The 18,038-nt window shown below is 43.3% G+C and overlaps 1 protein-coding gene across 4 annotated transcripts in view; it reads right to left on the reverse strand.

Annotated features, from left to right (window-relative positions):
* ENPP2 (ectonucleotide pyrophosphatase/phosphodiesterase 2) overlaps positions 1 to 18,038 on the reverse strand; it is a 129,379-nt gene that overhangs the window by 10,655 nt on the left and 100,686 nt on the right. For 2 of the 4 annotated variants that reach the window (XM_068983867.1, XM_068983869.1), the window contains exons 19-23: positions 16,759 to 16,810; positions 5,529 to 5,603; positions 4,095 to 4,231; positions 2,853 to 2,988; positions 2,118 to 2,195 (exon numbers count right to left, since the gene is read on the reverse strand). In XM_068983867.1, coding sequence (XP_068839968.1) covers positions 2,118 to 2,195; positions 2,853 to 2,988; positions 4,095 to 4,231; positions 5,529 to 5,603; positions 16,759 to 16,810 — 478 coding nt within the window. The remainder of the gene's footprint in view (positions 1 to 2,117; positions 2,196 to 2,852; positions 2,989 to 4,094; positions 4,232 to 5,528; positions 5,604 to 16,758; positions 16,811 to 18,038) is intronic. The other 2 variants (XM_068983870.1, XM_068983868.1) reach the window with 1 other exon arrangement.

An 18,038-nucleotide genomic window follows, 5' to 3' on the forward strand; every position in this document is an offset into this window, starting at 1 on the left:
TTCACAGTCATCCTCTAGAGAAGACTTCTCTGTCCAGGCTAGCTCCAATTCCACGACAGTCAATGGCGGGGCAAGGACAGGGGTGGAAGGGAGAAGAGAAAAGGCAAGAGAGGACGGGCAATGCAAACCAGAGAAGCTGGCTCCAAAATGTTAGATATGACTTACTGTACTCAATGCTATTGGGTTGGTCAAAGAACTCATTCAGGTTTTTCTGTACAATGTGATTGAAACACTTGAACTTTTTGGCCAACCTGATACATGGGGGTTATGAGGTTCAGGCTGTTATCATTTCTTACCTCCTCTAATTAAAAAATACTTGGGCATTTTTCCCACGGGGTTTCAACTGCTGATGATCCTCTATCCTAAATGAGAAGGACAGAGCAGCCACCAGAGCCAAAACACCATGGATAATTATTTGGAATAAAGAAGGGAGGACAGTGGGGGAGAAGTTCAAACGTTAACTTAAGCATAAAAATTGGAGAGGACAGAGGGAAAGAAATAACAATGGGAACAGTCAAAAGGCCAAACCCGCAGAAATGTGGCCTGTGAAAAACCATTCCCCACTGAAGAACAGCGGGCCCTCTGTGAAGGGCCTCTGGCCACGCCAGCCTCAGGGTGGGACCGTGTGTGTGTGTTTCCTTTATTGCTACTTGGTCAAAAAGGCATTAGCAAAGAAGAAAGAAATCCAGGAAACCCAGATTTGTGGAAACTCAATGAAGCTGCATTCCATGTAATATTATGACAAATGGATTTACGTGAGTTTATGAAACATTTCTCCACTGGGCCTGAGAACAAACCAGGAAACCTTCTTTTAAAAGCATACTTTAAATTTTCACTCATATGCAACAGAGTCTACCTTTGAATAAGCCCTTATTTACTAACTGAGGACATCAAATAAATATTTTTTTCCTCTAAACCATGCTGGCCGTTTCACCAATGTCAAGTTGAGGAGGCACGGCCCCGTAGATGACACTTCACCATCTCATGTTTCTGTTCTGAAATTTTATTTTAGTCCTGAGAGTCATGTAACACAGCCCAGTGCGCCTTTACTAAGTGAAATTACGTAGAGATGTTTCCTTTTCCCACCCTTCCTAGAAGCATCCAGGTCTGCTTGCTGTAAATGAAATAAAGGGAGGTCAAGTCTGTTCCATAATGCCCTCTCTGTCTTTGAAGACATGGATGGATGGATGCATGGATGCATGGTAGATGGAAGGAAGATGGATAAATGGATGGTTGGAAAATGAATGGACGGATGGATGGATGGATGGGTGGAAGGAAGATGGATGGATGGGTAGATGGATGGATGGATGGGTAGATGAATAAATTCTTTGTTATCAGAAATAGAAAATGGACTGGACAGTTAAGTTACAAATCCATGTAAGTCATAAAAGTCATGCAATCAAATCTTACAATTTTACAAATGAGAGACTAAATGGCATTTCTATGGTCACACAGGCAGTGGTCACACTCCAGGGACCAGAATTCAGTTTGGGAGCCAGAGCTCACCATGCTTATACCATTCATTTCATCACTATCACTCACAAATATTTACATGGTATAGAAATAAATTATGAGTGTATATAATTTACACAGCCCTAAAACCAGCTGAGTGTATACTCTGATGATTCAGAAGACTCGTTAAGGTCTTCCTAGGTTTCAGGATCAATGTTCAGACTACATCGTCACCATTCCCCTAAAGGAAGGGTTGTTCACAGCTTTTACTGTCACATTCAATAAATACAGATGCTATTAGAGGTTAGACAGCCTCCAAAGTACAGAGAAGACTCAACCACTGATAGAGTGCACACTGAAATAGAACAACAGAGTCGCAGCACAAACTTGGTTTAGCTCAGCTTCTACCATTCATGACCCGAGGCACTTCTTGTGCCTTTAATTTCTTAACTATAAACAAGGGATAAATAATAACCCACCAAGCTCCCTCACAGATTCATAAATTGGATTAGCAGTAGAGAATTTACATTAAAGGTTGTTGAAAATTATAAAGGCTAAACCCATGAAAGTTATTAAAATGAATATAGAGGTAGGAAAGGTAAGTGGTAAATTTAGAAACATTTCTTCCCACAAATAATAATCTACTAGGTAAATATTGGACTTACGTTTAAAAGCAGGATACATTGGAACCATATTGGTTACAAGGAATGCATCGTATTTAGCTTCTGGGGACGAGCTCAGATCTAAACATTAGGAAAACAAAATAGTGTCTATTACACACTAAAATCGACATCAATACAAAAAGGTCATCTTGTAAAATGACCCAAACAGCATGCAGTGACTGGACCTACTTTCATTTCCACTTATCCCCTCTCTATGCCATCGCCTACTTCTCTTCCCATTCCACCTCTCTTCTTCACTCACTCGTTCTCCTTAAATAAAATTTTTATGTTCTTTTGCTTCCAACCTAATCTTGGGTCTACTAAGTATTATGTAAAATAGTTCCTTGACTTTACCAGTGTAATTTGGACTTTAAAAAATGTCATCAAGGTAATGAGAGATAATTAAAGGGCTTCATGTATTAAGAGATCACATCTATAGTATTATTTAAAAGATTAATGTCTTATTAATTTTCTATTTCACTTTTAGATTCTCATTTAATGATGTCAGGAGACACACTGAATGTTCCCTTGCACTTTAGAACTCCCCGGGAATAGGATTTGTGAAAGCTGGTCTCTTTTCCTGGCTGCTTTTGGAAGGCTCCCAGAGAAGTTCATCTCCTCAACCTCTTGAGCACCCCTCTAAAAACCACCGAAATCCTAAATACCAAGTTGCACACGCCAGACTCCGCAAAATAACACCCCTCTAGAATGGTTAGATCCTGGTCTTCTGTAACTTACAAGGAGGAAAGAGGAATCCATAGGACATCTGTTTATCATTTTTGTAGGCCAAACAGCTCTGACTGAAACTCGGAGAAATGCGGACGTCAGGCCGGACACAGTTGGTCAGGTGTGCAGCGATGTCAGAGACGTCAGCCTGAACAGTGAGTCACAGGTCGTCAGCAAAGCCACAGGGGAGACAGTACCAGACCAACAGGGGCACTGAACCAGACTGCTTGGTTCCAAACAGCCAAAGTCAAAACCCCACTAGCTGTTACTACAGCTCATACTCCGATAGTCCCTCTTTAAAATAAACAAAAAAAAGTGAGGGCCTCCTTGGCAGTCCAGTGGCTGAGACTCCATACTTCTAACTCAGGGTGAGGGTCATACCTGGTCAGGGAACTAAGATCCCACGTGCCACTCGGCCAAAAAAGGAAAAATATACTCTTAAAAAAAAAAAAGACCTCACTTTTAAATCACAAAGCTAGTAATTTTCAAACTCTTTTTTTCTACTAGCAGAACTCTCTTATCAGTCTTAGGTAAAACAATAATACAGAAGGCAGAAATCTCACTGTTGACATAATGAATGAGATTCCACAGAAGACAGCTTAAACAATAATATTCTGAGAAATAATACAGACATATCTCATTTAAAAAAAATAACTGTTGATGTATGTGCCTGAGTACAAATTAATAAGAAGCTATGTTTGGGGCAGTTGAAGTAGTCCTTTGTATTCAGAAATTAGAAACATATCTCGACTGTAATAAATTTTTCTAATTTCTGATATAAACTGAACTATCTCATCTTTACCAAAACTGAAACCCCAACATAAAACAAACCTTCATTAAAAAAACAAAATGATGTTCGTGGGTCAGGCTGTGATGTGTGGAGCCGTGGGTATATGGGAATTCTCTGTCCTTTCCATTCAATTTTGCCGTGGACCTAAAACTGCTCTAAATAATAAGTATATTAAAACGCACAGCCAAATCTTGATAGCTTCTGAAACTACTGGGCCATGACAAGCAGAGTAAAAGAAACTAACAGAATTAGTATGCTATGCTATTTCACATATACCGTGAAGTTATTAGAACATGGCAGAAAGCCTAATTCAAAATATCTCACAATAGAGCCAATGTAGGATTTCTTTCATGAGGAAAAATTAAAGTCTTTTCTAAGACAAAATTCTGTTCTGCCAGCAATCATTCTGTTAAGGCATGGAGCATAATGACATGAAGAACATGAAACCCAATGCTCTCAATGACCTGTTTAGAAACAGTGTATGATGTCCAGAGTGGCATTAGAAATATTTCACTATAACCGCTTTCAAAGTCAGTGTGATATAAGATATCATATCTAGTCCGATAGAGCACGGCAGGCCGTCCGTAGAGGAGATGTCTCTCTAGGAAAGAAAAAATAATCTGTCTTAAATACAGATTAAAATGTACATCAAATGTTAAAGACTCAAATGAAGAGAGTCAAGTTGTGCAACATTTGCTTGCTTACTATTAATAATATAGTTCCTTCTCCTTAATTTAATCAGGTTAGTGTTCCTATTACCTTGGTGGTTTATTTGATCACCTAAGCATGGGTCAAGGCTTCCAGTCATCAAAACTGTAATTCAAATGCCATACTTATTTTAATAATTATTTTCCAGTTGTAAAAACTTTTAATCCACATGGGAAAGAAGCATAGTAAATTATGAAATGATTCAGCTGAATGGGAAGTCAAGACAGTTGTATTTTTATAGAATTAATTCCTTTGACCCTGAAAGGCTCATCAAATTAACCAACGATTTAATTAAGAGAAAGGCACTCTTTGATCATTATTTGTAAACTGCAACTCAAATACACATTATTTCAGCATAAAAAGTGAGCAGTAATGAGCGTTTAAAGTAAGTAGCTTTGTGACACGTAGGAAGACCCTTTAGGTAAGAACTTAAAGGAACATGTATAGATAAAATAAGTGGCATTCAAGAGGGGCCTTTGAATACAAAAGGAAGGTTGTCAGTTAGCAAGGAACTCAGTTAAGACCCCAGAATGTAGGTTCCTCTTAGGAAAAAATAAAGGTTTAAAACCTTCATCTTCTAAGAAGACAGGGGACATGAGCGGGCAAACCTTCATTCCATACCCACAATAAATGCCTCAAGCTTGATCTGCCCATTTTAGGTAGGCCAAAGTCAGAATTGCCATGGACCCTTAGAAATTGGGGTCCTACAGATTGAAATAGCGGCTGAGGCTTCGGCAATTCACAATTCCCTAAGTGATAACCAAAAAAAAAAAGAAATTTTGCTATGATTTCTATTAGAGAAAATCATTTCTGGCATCCACTTATTAAATTATGTACACATGTTGCTTTAATTAAAGTATTACCATTCTACACAAGTAACAGAGAAAACTCTGTAGATTACTTTGCATGACCCTCCCAAGTAGAACTGCTGATTTGAGGCAAAACAGCCCACACTGTTACAACACAAGCCTGTGCTGGGTAGTTGGGCTTCGTCAGCACTGCAGTAAATGTAGAAGCCTTGGTTAAGCTGCTGAATTTAGGGACCCACCCCTAAGAATTAGAAAGTAATAGGCTAAATATTATATAAGTGAAATATATAACAAATACATAGAAAGCCTGCAAATCATAACAGTAGTACTTGGGAGCAGTTATTAACCAGGTCAGACTGTCCTTCAAAACTCAAACCAAACCTTTTCTAGGTTCAAAATTTCCATTAACGTTTTCCTTGATTTCATTTTTGCTGCCTCTGAATTTCCTGGTTTCAGCTGGAAGCAGAAGTACCAAGATTCTTTGAGAAGCTATTCTGTTTTTATCATTCAAGTTGCCATGCTTACCCAACACATTCCTCCAAGCTCAAACGCAAGCCTGGTGGATTATCCAGTCTACCCCATTAAGGAGGACAGCGAAGCAGCAACTGTGTTCCTCCACCAGCACCACCCTCTCTAGAGCAGGCATCAGTCACCAGTCTTGCACAGTCTGTAGACGCCACCAGCTCTGGTTCCGCCTTACTTCTTGTCATCCCTCCACTCCATGAAGGCTGACTGATTTGCAGGACGGCCCTTAATCACTGTCAGCAACTCTACGCTATGATACATGTGACGCCTTTTCTTTCCCCTGGGAATAACTTTTCCACCAATCCTGTCACTTGTCTCCCTTCAAACGTGTTGTCAATATATCCTCCCTTGTCAAACATGTGTGTCAGGTCTTGGGTAATCATGTGTGCGTGCTGAGTCATTCCGTGTCCAACTCTGTGTGACCCCGTGGAGTGCAGCCCGCCAGGCTCCTCTGTCCATGGATTCTCCAGACAAGACTGGAAGTCTTGAGGCTCTCAGCCTCCAGAAGCTCACAGTTCCATGGGAGAAAGAAACATGGCCTGAATAACTGCAAGGCAGCCTGGCGCCCACTCTAGCGGAGACCCTGGCGTGGCCGAATAGGAGCACAGAGCCCGCACCTGCCACAGACGGGCTGGGCACCAGTGCAGCCTTCCAGAACTTAGGGAGCTGAGACACAGTGAGCCCACACCCCATTCATGCCTCTGTCCTGGCATAACTGCCCTCCTCACCCTCAAAAGGGGGCGGCAAATCACATGGCCACATGGGTCAGCTCCCATGGAAAAGACGGGCGAGGAGAGGGAGGAAGGGGAAAGGGGACAAGACGCCCAAAGAGCCCCTTTCTCTTGAGACGTGTCTCTAGTTAAGCTTCTCCATCTCTCCTTACGCCTTTGCCCTATATGTACAGACTCACTTTTCTTCAGAAATGGGGGCTTCCTAGCTCCCAATATATGCACTACTGGAGTTTTTGGCACACGGAACACAAATATATCATCATCTGACTCACTTTTCCTCAGTTGTTAACTGACCATATATGAGATGAAGCAAAAAAAAAAAAGTAGTAGCTTTGGCAGTCTCCTAAGAGCCCACGAGCTCCCCAATGACTGAAAGAACCTACTTGAGTCTTCCTGAAGCATAAGAGGTGAAATCATCTTTGCAGTAAGAAACACTTTAAGCCCAGAATCCAAATTTAGACTTCCTTTTGGGGGTTTAACAGGGCTTCCCTGCTGGTTCAGTGTTAGAGTCTGCCTACAATGCAGGAGACCGGGGTTCGATCCCTGGGTCGTGAAGATCCCCTGGAAGAGGGTATGGCTACCCCCTCCAGCATTCCTGCCTGGATAATCCCATGGACAGAGGAGCTTGGAGGGCTAGTCCACGGGGTCACAAACAGTCAGACACGACTGAGTGACTGAGCCTTTTCGGTTTATCAAGGTATCAAAGAATCAGGTTCTTGCTCACTGCCTGGCTCTGCTACTCCATACGACACCTTAGGCAAGTCACTCACGGCATTTCTGGATAGCAAAAAGTCCCTGTTGGTTGAGCCACAGAGTGGACTTGGAGCTTGGTCTTTGTGCACGTAAGGTCCCCGTCCTGAAACCAGCCGCCCTGGAGATGAACTTCTAGTTTTGAAATATGTTCCTCATGACTTCTTGACACAGATCTAGCATACCTTTAGTCTTCCCAGGCAGGGCTCCTGCTCCATGAGGTTCCAGACGGAGCCTCCATGCCACACCCCAGCTCCCTGTTTACAATAGTGTCTGGAATTCTCGGGACATGCCACAGTTCCCCTCCAGATACCACATTTGGCAAGTACTGGGAGGCGAATCTTTTTAAGTGGTGTGGACTTCCCCAGCCCTCTTTTTTTGTCTTCCAGCGTTTGCTTGTCCAGACTGGAGTGTGTATCTCTTTGCCTTCTTCAGCTTTCTGACCCATATTCCCATAGATTAGCTGGCTGACTTGAGAGCCACATGAAAATCTCTCCTCTTTTTCTGTTTGTGTTTCAAACATTCATTCCCACAATAATATGCTCTTACATTTTACCACAGACTCTCTACCCCAGGTCTCTGCTTTTCCTACCTCCTTTCTCTCCCTTGGCCTTACGAGTGTCCACTATCATTTACTGCCGAGTAAACCGCTTCTGGGATTCGACTGGATGTCTCTGTTAGCGTCCTGGTCTTTCTTACCTTGGCCTTTAAAACACTGTGTTGTAACTCAACAGGCTAAATCTCACAATAAAATAATAACTTAATGAGGACAGGGCTTTTATTTATTTTGTTTACCATGTATCTCTACCTCCAACATTGCCAAATATTGACCTGGATAAGTAAATGACTGTTTTATTTGAAAACAAAATATTGTGCTTTATGACTTTCAAGACCTGGCTTTCTACATATGACCCATCTAATATAACCCCAAGAGATAGACTGGGCAGACCAGTGTCATCTTCCTCTTACTGATGCAGGAACTGAGGATTCATGATTTGTGTGAGGTAATTCAGCTACACGACAGCACCCAGAATCCAGGTCTCCGCCCCGGCCCATTACTCTTGTCCTAGCTTTTTGGACAGTTTCCAGGTGGATGCCGCCTGCCGGGTTATTCTAATGGAGAGCACACTGGATGGAAGGCCCACTTACTCCAGGCAGGAGCTCGGCCTGAGTCATGCCTGCTGAGGCGCTCATATGACCAGCAGTTTGTATCCAAGCATCTACTGCTTCAGAAACAACTTCCAAACCCTGCTGGGCACTGAGATTCTCTCCAAACACTCTCTCTTTATTCCAACCCTTAAAATAAGAAGCATTTACAGAGGGAAGCACAGAGGCTTTAGTGTCCTATAGAACTGGAGTCAGATCTCATCTCAGCTCTTTATAGCTTTGTGATTCTCTAGCTTAACCTCCCAGAGCCTCATAGCTCTCTGAGACGCTGCATTCTTTTCAAGCAAGGATGTAAAGCACCTCGCCCTGTCTTGATCCAATGTAGTTGTAGTGTAGTCATTTAGTAGAGGGCATTTGGTAAATTCAGGCTTAAATTGAAAAAAGTAGCGAAAAATCACTAGGCCATTCTGGGATGACATACATCAAATCCCTTACGATTATACAGCGGAGGTGATGAACGGAGGATTAGATCAGGTAGACAGAGTGCCTGAAGAACTATGGACGGAGGTTTGTAACACTGTACGGGAGGCAGTAACCAAAACCATTCCAAAGAAAAAGAAATACAGGATGGCAAAGTGGCTGTCTGAGGAGGCTTTACAGTTATCTGAGAAAAGAAGGGAAGCGAAAGGCAAGGGAGGAAGGGAAAGACAGACCGAACTGAATGCAGATTCCAGAGAACAGCAAGGAGAAATAAGAAAGCCTTCCTCAGCGATCAATGCAAAGAAATAGAGGAAAACAACAGAATGGGAAAGACTAGAGAGCTCTTCAAGAAAATTAGAGATGCCAAGGGAACATTTCATACAAGAATGGGCAGATAAAGGACAGAAAGGGTAAGGACCTAACAGAAGCAGAAGATACTAAGAAGAGGTGTCAAGAATACCCAGGAGAACTATACAAAAAAGGTCTTAATGATCTGGATAACCATGATGGTGTGCTCACTCACCTAGAGCCAGCCATTCTGGAGTGTGAAGCCAAGTGGGCCTTAGGAAGCATCACTATGAACAAAGCTAGTGGAGGTGACAGAATTCCAGCTGATCTATCTCAAATCCTAAAAGATGATGCCGTTAAAGTGCTGCACTCAATATGCCAGCAAATTTGGAAAACTCAGCAGTGGCCACAGGACTGGAAAAGGTCAGTTTTCATTCCAATCTCAAAGAAGGGCAATGACAAAGAATGTTCAAACTATTCTACAATTGCATTCATAGCAAGGTTATGCTCAAAATCCTTTAAGGTGGGCTTCAGCAAGATGTGAATCGAGAACTTCCAGATGTATAAGCTGGATTTAGAAGAGGCAGAGGAACCAGAGATCAAATTGCCAACATTTGCTGGATCATAGAAAAAGCAAGGGAATTCCAGAAAGACTTCTACTTCTGATCTACTGACTATACTGAAGCCTTTGACTGTGTGGATCACAACCAACTGAACGATTCTTAAAGAGATGGAAATACCAGACCACCTTACCTGTCTCCAGAGAGACCAGTATGCAGGTCAAGAAGCAACAGTTAGAACCAGACATCGAATGACAGATTGTGTCAAAATTGGTAAAGGAGTATGACAAGGCTGTATACTGTCACCCTGCTTATTTAACTTATATGCAGAGTATATCGTGTGAAATGCTGGCATGGATGAATTACAAGCGGGAATCAAGACTGCCAAGAGAAATATTAACAGCTTCAGATATGCAGATGATACCACTCTAATAGAATCAAGATTGCCAGGAGAAATATCAACAACCTCAGATATGCAGATGACACCACCCTTATGGCAGAAAGCAAAGAACTAAAGAGCCTCTTGATGAAAGTGAAAGAGGAGAGTGAAAAAGTTGGGTTAAAACTCAACATTCAGAAAACTAAGATCATGGCATCTGGTCCCATCACTTCATGGCAAATAGATGGGGAAACAGTGGAAACAGAGAGACTTTATTTTTGGGGCTCCAAAATCGCTGCAGATGGTGACTGCAGCATGAAATTAAAGGATGCTTGCTCCTTGGAAGAAAAGTTATGACCAACCTAGACAGCATATTAAAAAGCAGAGACATTACTTTGCCAACACAGGTCTGTCTAGTGAAAGAAAGAAAGTGAAAGAAAGTGGAGTCACTCAGTCATATCTGGCTCTTTGCGACCCCATGGACTATAGCCTACGAGGCTCCTCTGTCCATGGGATTTTCCAGGCAATAGTACTGGAGTGGGCTGCCATTTCCTTCTCTAGGGGATCTTCCCAACCTGGGTCTCCTGCACTGCAGACAGACACTTTACCGTCTGAGCCACCAGGGAAGTCCTATAATTTAATCAGAGTCAACAAGCCACGATAACGTCTGACTCCTTGCGACCCCGGGGACTGTAGCCCACCAGGCTCCTCCATCCATGGGATTCTCTAGGCCAGAGTACTGGAGTGAGTTGTCATTTCCTTCTCCAGGGGCTCTTCCCAACCCAGGGATCGAACCTGGGTCTCCCTCATTGCAGGCAGATGCTTTACCTTCTGAGCCACCAGGGAAGCCCACCACTCAGACGGTGTCATGTCTAGTCAAGGCTACTGTTTTTTCAGTAGTCATGTATGGATGTGAGAGTTGGACTACAAAGAAAGCTGAGTGCTAAAGAATTGATGCTTTTGAACTGTGGTGTTGGAGAAGACTCTTGAGAGTCCCTTGGACTGCAAGGAGATCCAACCAGTCAGTCCATCCTAAAGGAAATCAGTCCTGAATATTCACTGGAAGGACTGATGTTGAAGTTGAAACTCCAATACTTGGGCCACCTGATGTGAAGAACTGACTCACTGGAAAATACCCTGATGCTGGGAAAGACTGAAGGCAGGAGAAGAAAGGGATAACAGAGGATGAGACGGTTGGAATGGCATCACCGACTCAATGGATATGAGTTTGAGCAAACTCCAGGCGGTGGTGATGGACAGGGAGGCCTGGAGTGCTGCAGTCCATGGGGTCACAAGAGTTGGACACAACTGAGTGACTGAATTGACTGAAAATCACTGTGGATGCTGATTGCAGCCATGAAATCAGAAGACACTTGCTCCTTGGAAGGAAAGCTATGACCAACCCAGACAGACTATTAAAATGCAGAGACATCACTTTGCTGACAAAGGTCCATATAGTCAAAGCTACAGTTTTCCCAGTAGTTATGTACGGATATGAGAGGTGGACCATAAGAAGGTTGAGTGCCAAAGAATTGATGCTTCTGAACTGTAGTGTTGGAGAAGACTCTTGAGAGTCCCCTGAATAGCAAGGAGACCAAACCAGTACATCGTAAAGGAAATCAACCCTAAATATTCACTGGAAGGACTGATGCTGAAGCTAAAACTCCAATACTTTGGCCATCTAATGAGAAGAGCCAACTCATTGGGAAGACCCTGATGTGGGGAAGATTGAGGGCAGGAAGAGGAGGCAACAGAGGATGAGACGACTGGATAGCATCATTGACTCAACAGACATGAGTTTGAGCAAACCCTGGGAGATGGTAAAGGACAGGGAAGACTGGCGTGCTGCAGTCCATGGGGTTGCGAGGAGCTGGACATGATTTGCGACTGAACGACAACAAATTTAGTAAATTTTCAACATCAGCAAGGAATACTGATAGGTAGTCATTAAAATTCAGTGTTTGGAGAAGGAGAAATATCATATGACATCCCTTATATGCAGAGTTTAAAATAAACGATACAAATGAACTTACAAAACAGAAACAGACTTAGAGAACAAACATGGTTGCCTGGGGGAAGGGTGAGGGAAGGGACAGTTAGGGAGTCTGGGATGGGCATGTACACACTGCTGCGTTTAAAATGGATAACCAACAACGTATAGCACACGGAACTCTGCTCAATGATACGTGTCAGCCTGGATGGGAGGGGAGTTGAGGGAAGAATGGATACATGTGTACATATGGCTGAGTCCCTTCCCTATTTACCTGAAAGTATCACAATGCTATTTGTTAACTGGCTCTACAAAAGAGAAAGTTAAAAAAAAACTACTGTCTCACCCAATTCCTCTTGGATCCTACTATAAATCATCGACAATTATGCTATGTATTGAGTTCTTCTAAGCCTTCTGCAAAACACACATGAGGATACTTGCACAGAGAAACACAAGTATATTTCTTCCTTTCTTTAGCAATACTAACATCTCCAGTAAAATAACAAAAGTGAGAAGCATTTCATAATTGAAAAGAGCTACAGAGGAGTGTCCCTCTAGTTGTTCAGGGCTCTGCTTTAAATTGACAAGAATCACTAGTTGGTTAAATCATTTTTCTAATCAAACTAATTTCTCATAGGATGTGATAAGGAGCCAAACATGGGTGTTACAATGATTTTTACCTTTTTCTCACAAAGATGATAGTGAATGCCAATCTGACTAAGAAAATATAAAACACAGTTTAGTAATGTAAACAGAGAAGAGACTAAGGTGAAAATAAACAGTGAAGTTATTCTTACAGTGAAACTTCCACCTGGCTCCCGGGCCAGAAATGCTTGCTATGAGAAATTTAAGCATCCCCATCTCATTCATTCATTCATTCACCACTTCAACGGATTTCAAAATGAAAATTTAGTACGTTTGCCAAGACATTAAATACATCTGATACAGAAATAGCAGCCATCCAACTAAGATATGGGATTCATTACAAGTGTAGAAATATTAGGGCTTTAGAAAGCAATTTAGATCATAATTTTTGAAGATTATATTGTTCTTTAGTGAAAGACTTGATTCTGTAAATTTAGTGTTTATAATAAAACATTTATCATTGTTGTTCTGTCACTGAGTCATGTCCAACTCTTTGCAACCCCATGGACTGCAGCGCGCCAGGCCTCCCTGTCCTTCACCATCTGGAGTTTGCTCAAACTCATGTCCATTGAGTCGGTGATAAAACATAACCTAACATTAACTAAATATACCATTCTCTGTTACCTTGAATTTACCCTGAGTTGTTTCACTATTGGAATGCACAGCTTTTACAGATGTGGTTGGTACAAATGTATGTTCAGGGCACGTGATTTATTCTGAAAGAATCAGCTTGTGTATTTTTTTAAAAACTAGGCAGGAAAATAACACAACTTTACATTTGTATAGAGCTTTAGGTCTACAAAATGGTTGAAAAGCCTCAGTACATGTTCAGAGATATGCAGAAAGGGGAAGTGATTACTCTGAGCACAGCGCACACAGCACCGTGAATTCACGAGGTTCCCCCCAGCAGAGCGGACCCCGAAGATTTCCGGGGGGGACCAGACTCATGAACCAGGCACACCACAGCAGCCTGAAGGAACTCAGACCAGGAAAATGGCACTCTGCAGCTGAAGCAGTGACTGAGACAGGGCCCTCACGGGGACAGACAGCAAGAGAAGGGAGAGAACCGGACAGGAGAGAGGACGCTGAGGCTCCCACACGCTCCAGAATTTAGACAGGCACCTGATCAGACAGTGACATGTAGTCATTTGTATTTCATGTAATGGTGGTAGCATCTCTCCTATATCACTCCAGTTATTGGCAATTGCAAACAGCCATTATTATGCATACAGAGCAAACAGTGCTGTATAAACTCAGACAACTTTACCAAAAAAGTCTATTGATATTAATCCGTTAATTATAATAAAAATAAATGCAGACTCCCTTGCAGCATCAGAGGCTGCCCCAGGGCTTGGCGGTGAAGAGTTCACCTGCTAATGGTGGAGACTCGGGTTTGACCCCTGGTCCGGGAATCCCACATGCTGCAGAGCAACTAAGCCCGTGTGCCCCGACTACTGATCCTGGGCTCCAGAGCCAGGAGCCACGACTACTGATGCCCACCGCCCAGAGCCCAAGCTCTGCACCAAGGGGAGCCGCTGCAGGGAGGAGCGCAGGCCCTGCGATTAGAGAGGGGCCCTGCCCCCCACGACAGAGAAAAGCCCCGCTGCAATGAGGATGACGCACAGCCAAAAACAAAAGGACAAAAACAGAGAGAGCCAGGAGCAAGCCAAGGAGCTGTGCTACCATGACCTCCCTCTAATATCTCAGGTCGCCGTCGTGAAGTCCCGTGTTGGAACTGGCGGTGAGACGGCTGACAGAATCTGACAGGGTGTCTCAGCGAAATCAACCCCCAGCTCAGGGCAGGCGCTTAACTCATGAGGGTCCATTGCCATGAAAAAGTAAAAACTTTAAGCCTCAGTGATGTGAAATCATCGAGAAATAAGACGTATTCAACACTGAGCAGAGCAAAGGAAAGATGAGGTCGCTAGGTCCAGCTCCGGCCGGCCCTGAGAGTCAGCAGTTCGCCAGAAGACGCCTGTTACTTCCACGCTCAGCAGTGTGAGGCCACTCTTTGTGCTGAGTGTGGGGCTGGTTTTGTCCCAAGAGCACACTGCCACCAGAAAACGAAGTGAAAGATTTTTTTTTTTTTTCCCAAGCTGGAAATGTTTTAGGACCACGAAGAGCCAGAGCTTGAATCAGAAAAAACATGAGCGTCCCTTCAAAGCTATCATAATTAACTATTTCATTAGTGGCTTTCAGAAAAGAAACATTTCAGTCATATTTCTCTGTCTTGCTGATTGAATGTTTGAAAAACTCAAATCATGAGACTCTATACTTCTTGGTCGTGGTGTGCCGTGTGTGAATTCATTCAGTCGTGTCTGACTCCTTGTGACCCCATGACTGCAGCCCGCCAGGCTCCTCTGTCCATGCGATTCTCCAGGCAAGAACACTGGAGTGGGTTGTCATGCCCTCCTCCAGGGGATCTTCCAGACCCAGGGATGGAACCCATGTCTCTTACCTCTCCTGCATTGTCAGGCAGTATTGCAATTTTTCCAAATATAATGACACCTTCATCCACTAGATTTGATGTCAAATATTTTGAATCACTTCTAGAGTTTGTGAAGGATTTGTGTAACTTCCATCAACCAAGTCCTTTCTCTAAAGCCGTGTTCCTCCAATGACATGTCAAAGAGCCTGTGTGTTCCTTTATCACAGAGAGAAGCAGGAGGGTGGATATGCAGAAAGGGGAGAGGGGAAAAGATGGAGATCTTTACAGAGCGGAGAAATAAGTCGAGGAAATAAAATCTGCGGGTTTCCTCAACCTTTGCTTAATCAGATTGAAGACGGCACATGTGATAAACAGAACCATGTTAGCTAATAACACTCTCAAGAGAATTTGCCCATGTGCGTCTTGACTGCATGACCTGGGCAGCTGTGCTTGAGTCTTCTTTTTCACACACTTCTGGTCATTCCCTTGCTGTTAGAAGACGCTGTCGCCTCTGCTGCAGTAACCTGCCTAGGAGGCTTCCCCTCTTCTTCTAATTTCAAAATCAGAAGAAGAGCCTGGGTGGCAGATCACATCACTGCTCCTAATTATTTACTGCTCTTGTGTAAAGGATTGTATGCTTCCACCCGGCGCCAAGGAACGTGGAGGACGGCGTCCTTGGGGAGAGAATGTACGTCCCTCCTCCACGGGCTTCACTTGCCCTGCTGGCCCCAGTGAACTTGAAATAGAAGTGAGAAATGCCTCATCCAAGCAGAAGCACCGAATCCGGCCAGAAACCCCGGGATGGACACGTGCCTCGACCCTGCACCAGGACACCAGCAGGGTGTAGGGGCACACACTCTGCCCTCAGTCCCGGTCCCTCTGCCCAGGACGCAGACTCAGGCCTGCAGATGGGGCAGCCGGGACGGGAGCAGCGTCAGGATGCACATGGTACCCAGAATGACCGAGTGGAGGGAGAAAGCCACGAGGTGCTCACAGTTGGCTAAGGCGCTCAACAAAGAGGAAAGCAGAGGCACTGAGCCCCGCGGCCTGGCTCCGCCCCGAGAAGGGCGTGCTCTAACCAGGCCAGCTCCTTCACAACAGGCTCTAAAATGAAAGTGCCACGGGGCAGAGGAGCGCTTGGCCAACAGTCAGCACCCTGAAACAGGAATAAGAAATGCACAAACCGCTGAGGCTTTCTGTTCTCATCACAAGCTTGCAGAAGCTGGCTAAGCCAGGCGTGTTGCAATCGTATGCAGAACAAGAGGAGGGTGGGTTAGGGCTCGAGACCCTCTTGGGAGAGACTTCTAACACAGTTCCTTCCGGGCACCCCTCCCCCTGACAGACACACCGACTCTCCAGGTGGGGAGCCTTCAGCAGAGGAACCAGCTGCTACCACTATGAATGGTGACTTCCATCCACTTCATCTGAAGTCCCCTCAGCCCTTAACTTATAACCCATCAGATACACAACAGCATGTCTGTTTTTCAGAGGGTTAAAAGCTGTTGAGGGGGAAAAGAAAGGTAATAGAACTTTTCTATTATACAGCTGGCACCTTGTATACAGAGAAAAAACCAATACCTTTTGCCAGATCATATAAAGGTCACTCTGCAATGCGCATTCAAATTTTAAGAAAACACTGTGCTTACACTATGAAGTAAAAAAGTCTCTCCAGTTTTTGAAAACTAGAAAACAAAACTTATCTGGTTCTTTTTTCTGTCAACTCCTTACCTTCTGTGGACTCTTTTATATGAAGGCGTTTGTTGAGTTCATCCAATTTGTTCTTCATGTGTGAAAAAAAAAAAAAAAGAAAAGGGAAAAGAAAGCAGATCAGAAATGGTCTTTCTTTCCAGCACCCTTCTCTCTATAAATTCAAAATAGGATCCTAAGCTTCATCAATATCACATGCTGTATAAAGTGTTACTACTTTATCTCATATTGACACTGAGGCTCTACGTCTTAGCGATCTATGGTGTTGAACATGCTATTTAATCTCTCCATGACTTTGCTTCCGTTTTTTAAAACCATGGATAATCATGGGACCAGCCTCCCATGTCGATGATGAGGATTAGGGCACATATATATAAATTAACTCTAATATTGCCTCAAAAGTTTGCATTAATCTCTAGGTACACTAAAGTGATTCCCAAACAAATTTTAAAAATTGCTTTTTCTAAAGTAGAAATGGAAGGACCCAGCAATCCTGAAACTGTCGTGACTCAGCAATTCCATTTCCCACTGTTGATCCTGGAGATATTCTAGCATGGGTACAGAGACATTTGCAGTAATGTCTATAGCCGTATTGTTTGGAGGCACTAACAGTTGGAAATTACCAAACATCCTCAAGTAGCAAAATGAATAAAATCATGATGCGCTAGTTGTGCAATTACGCATTATAATAATTATTGAAATTAGCAATAGAATGAGATAAAACTTCATGTATTAATTTGTAAAAAGTCTTAAAAATGCAGTGATCAACAAATAAATGCAGGATACATATGGTATAACAACATTCACATGAAAAATATAAAACATCCAGGGGACCTCCCTGGTGGTCCAGTGGGTAAGACTCCACACTTCCAGTGCAGGGGCCATCAGTTCAATCCCTGGTGTGGGAATTGGATCCAGAATGCTTCAAGGAGCAGCCAGAAAAACACCTTTTTAATAAAAAATAAAATATTCAAAACTATACTATAGGTTATTTTAGGGAACTATATTAAAGGTATCTTGATCTATTATTTGAGATACCTGTGTATGGAGTGAAAGTACAGAGGCCTCTACGGCAATTACAGGCCTTCCCTGGTGGTGAAGAATCCACCTACTAATGCAGGGGACTCCAGTTGGATCCCTGGGTCAGGAAGATCCCCTGGAGTAGGAAATGACAACCTACTCCAGTATTCTTGCCTGGAAAATCCCTTGGAGAGAGGAGTCTGTCGGGTTACAGTCCATAAGGTCTCAGAGAGTTGGACACAACTGAGCCCAGCACAGCAGGGCAATTATATATACTGTCT

Source organism: Capricornis sumatraensis, chromosome 11 (assembly GCF_032405125.1).
Source record: "Capricornis sumatraensis isolate serow.1 chromosome 11, serow.2, whole genome shotgun sequence".
NCBI classification, from domain to species: Eukaryota; Metazoa; Chordata; class Mammalia; order Artiodactyla; family Bovidae; genus Capricornis; species Capricornis sumatraensis.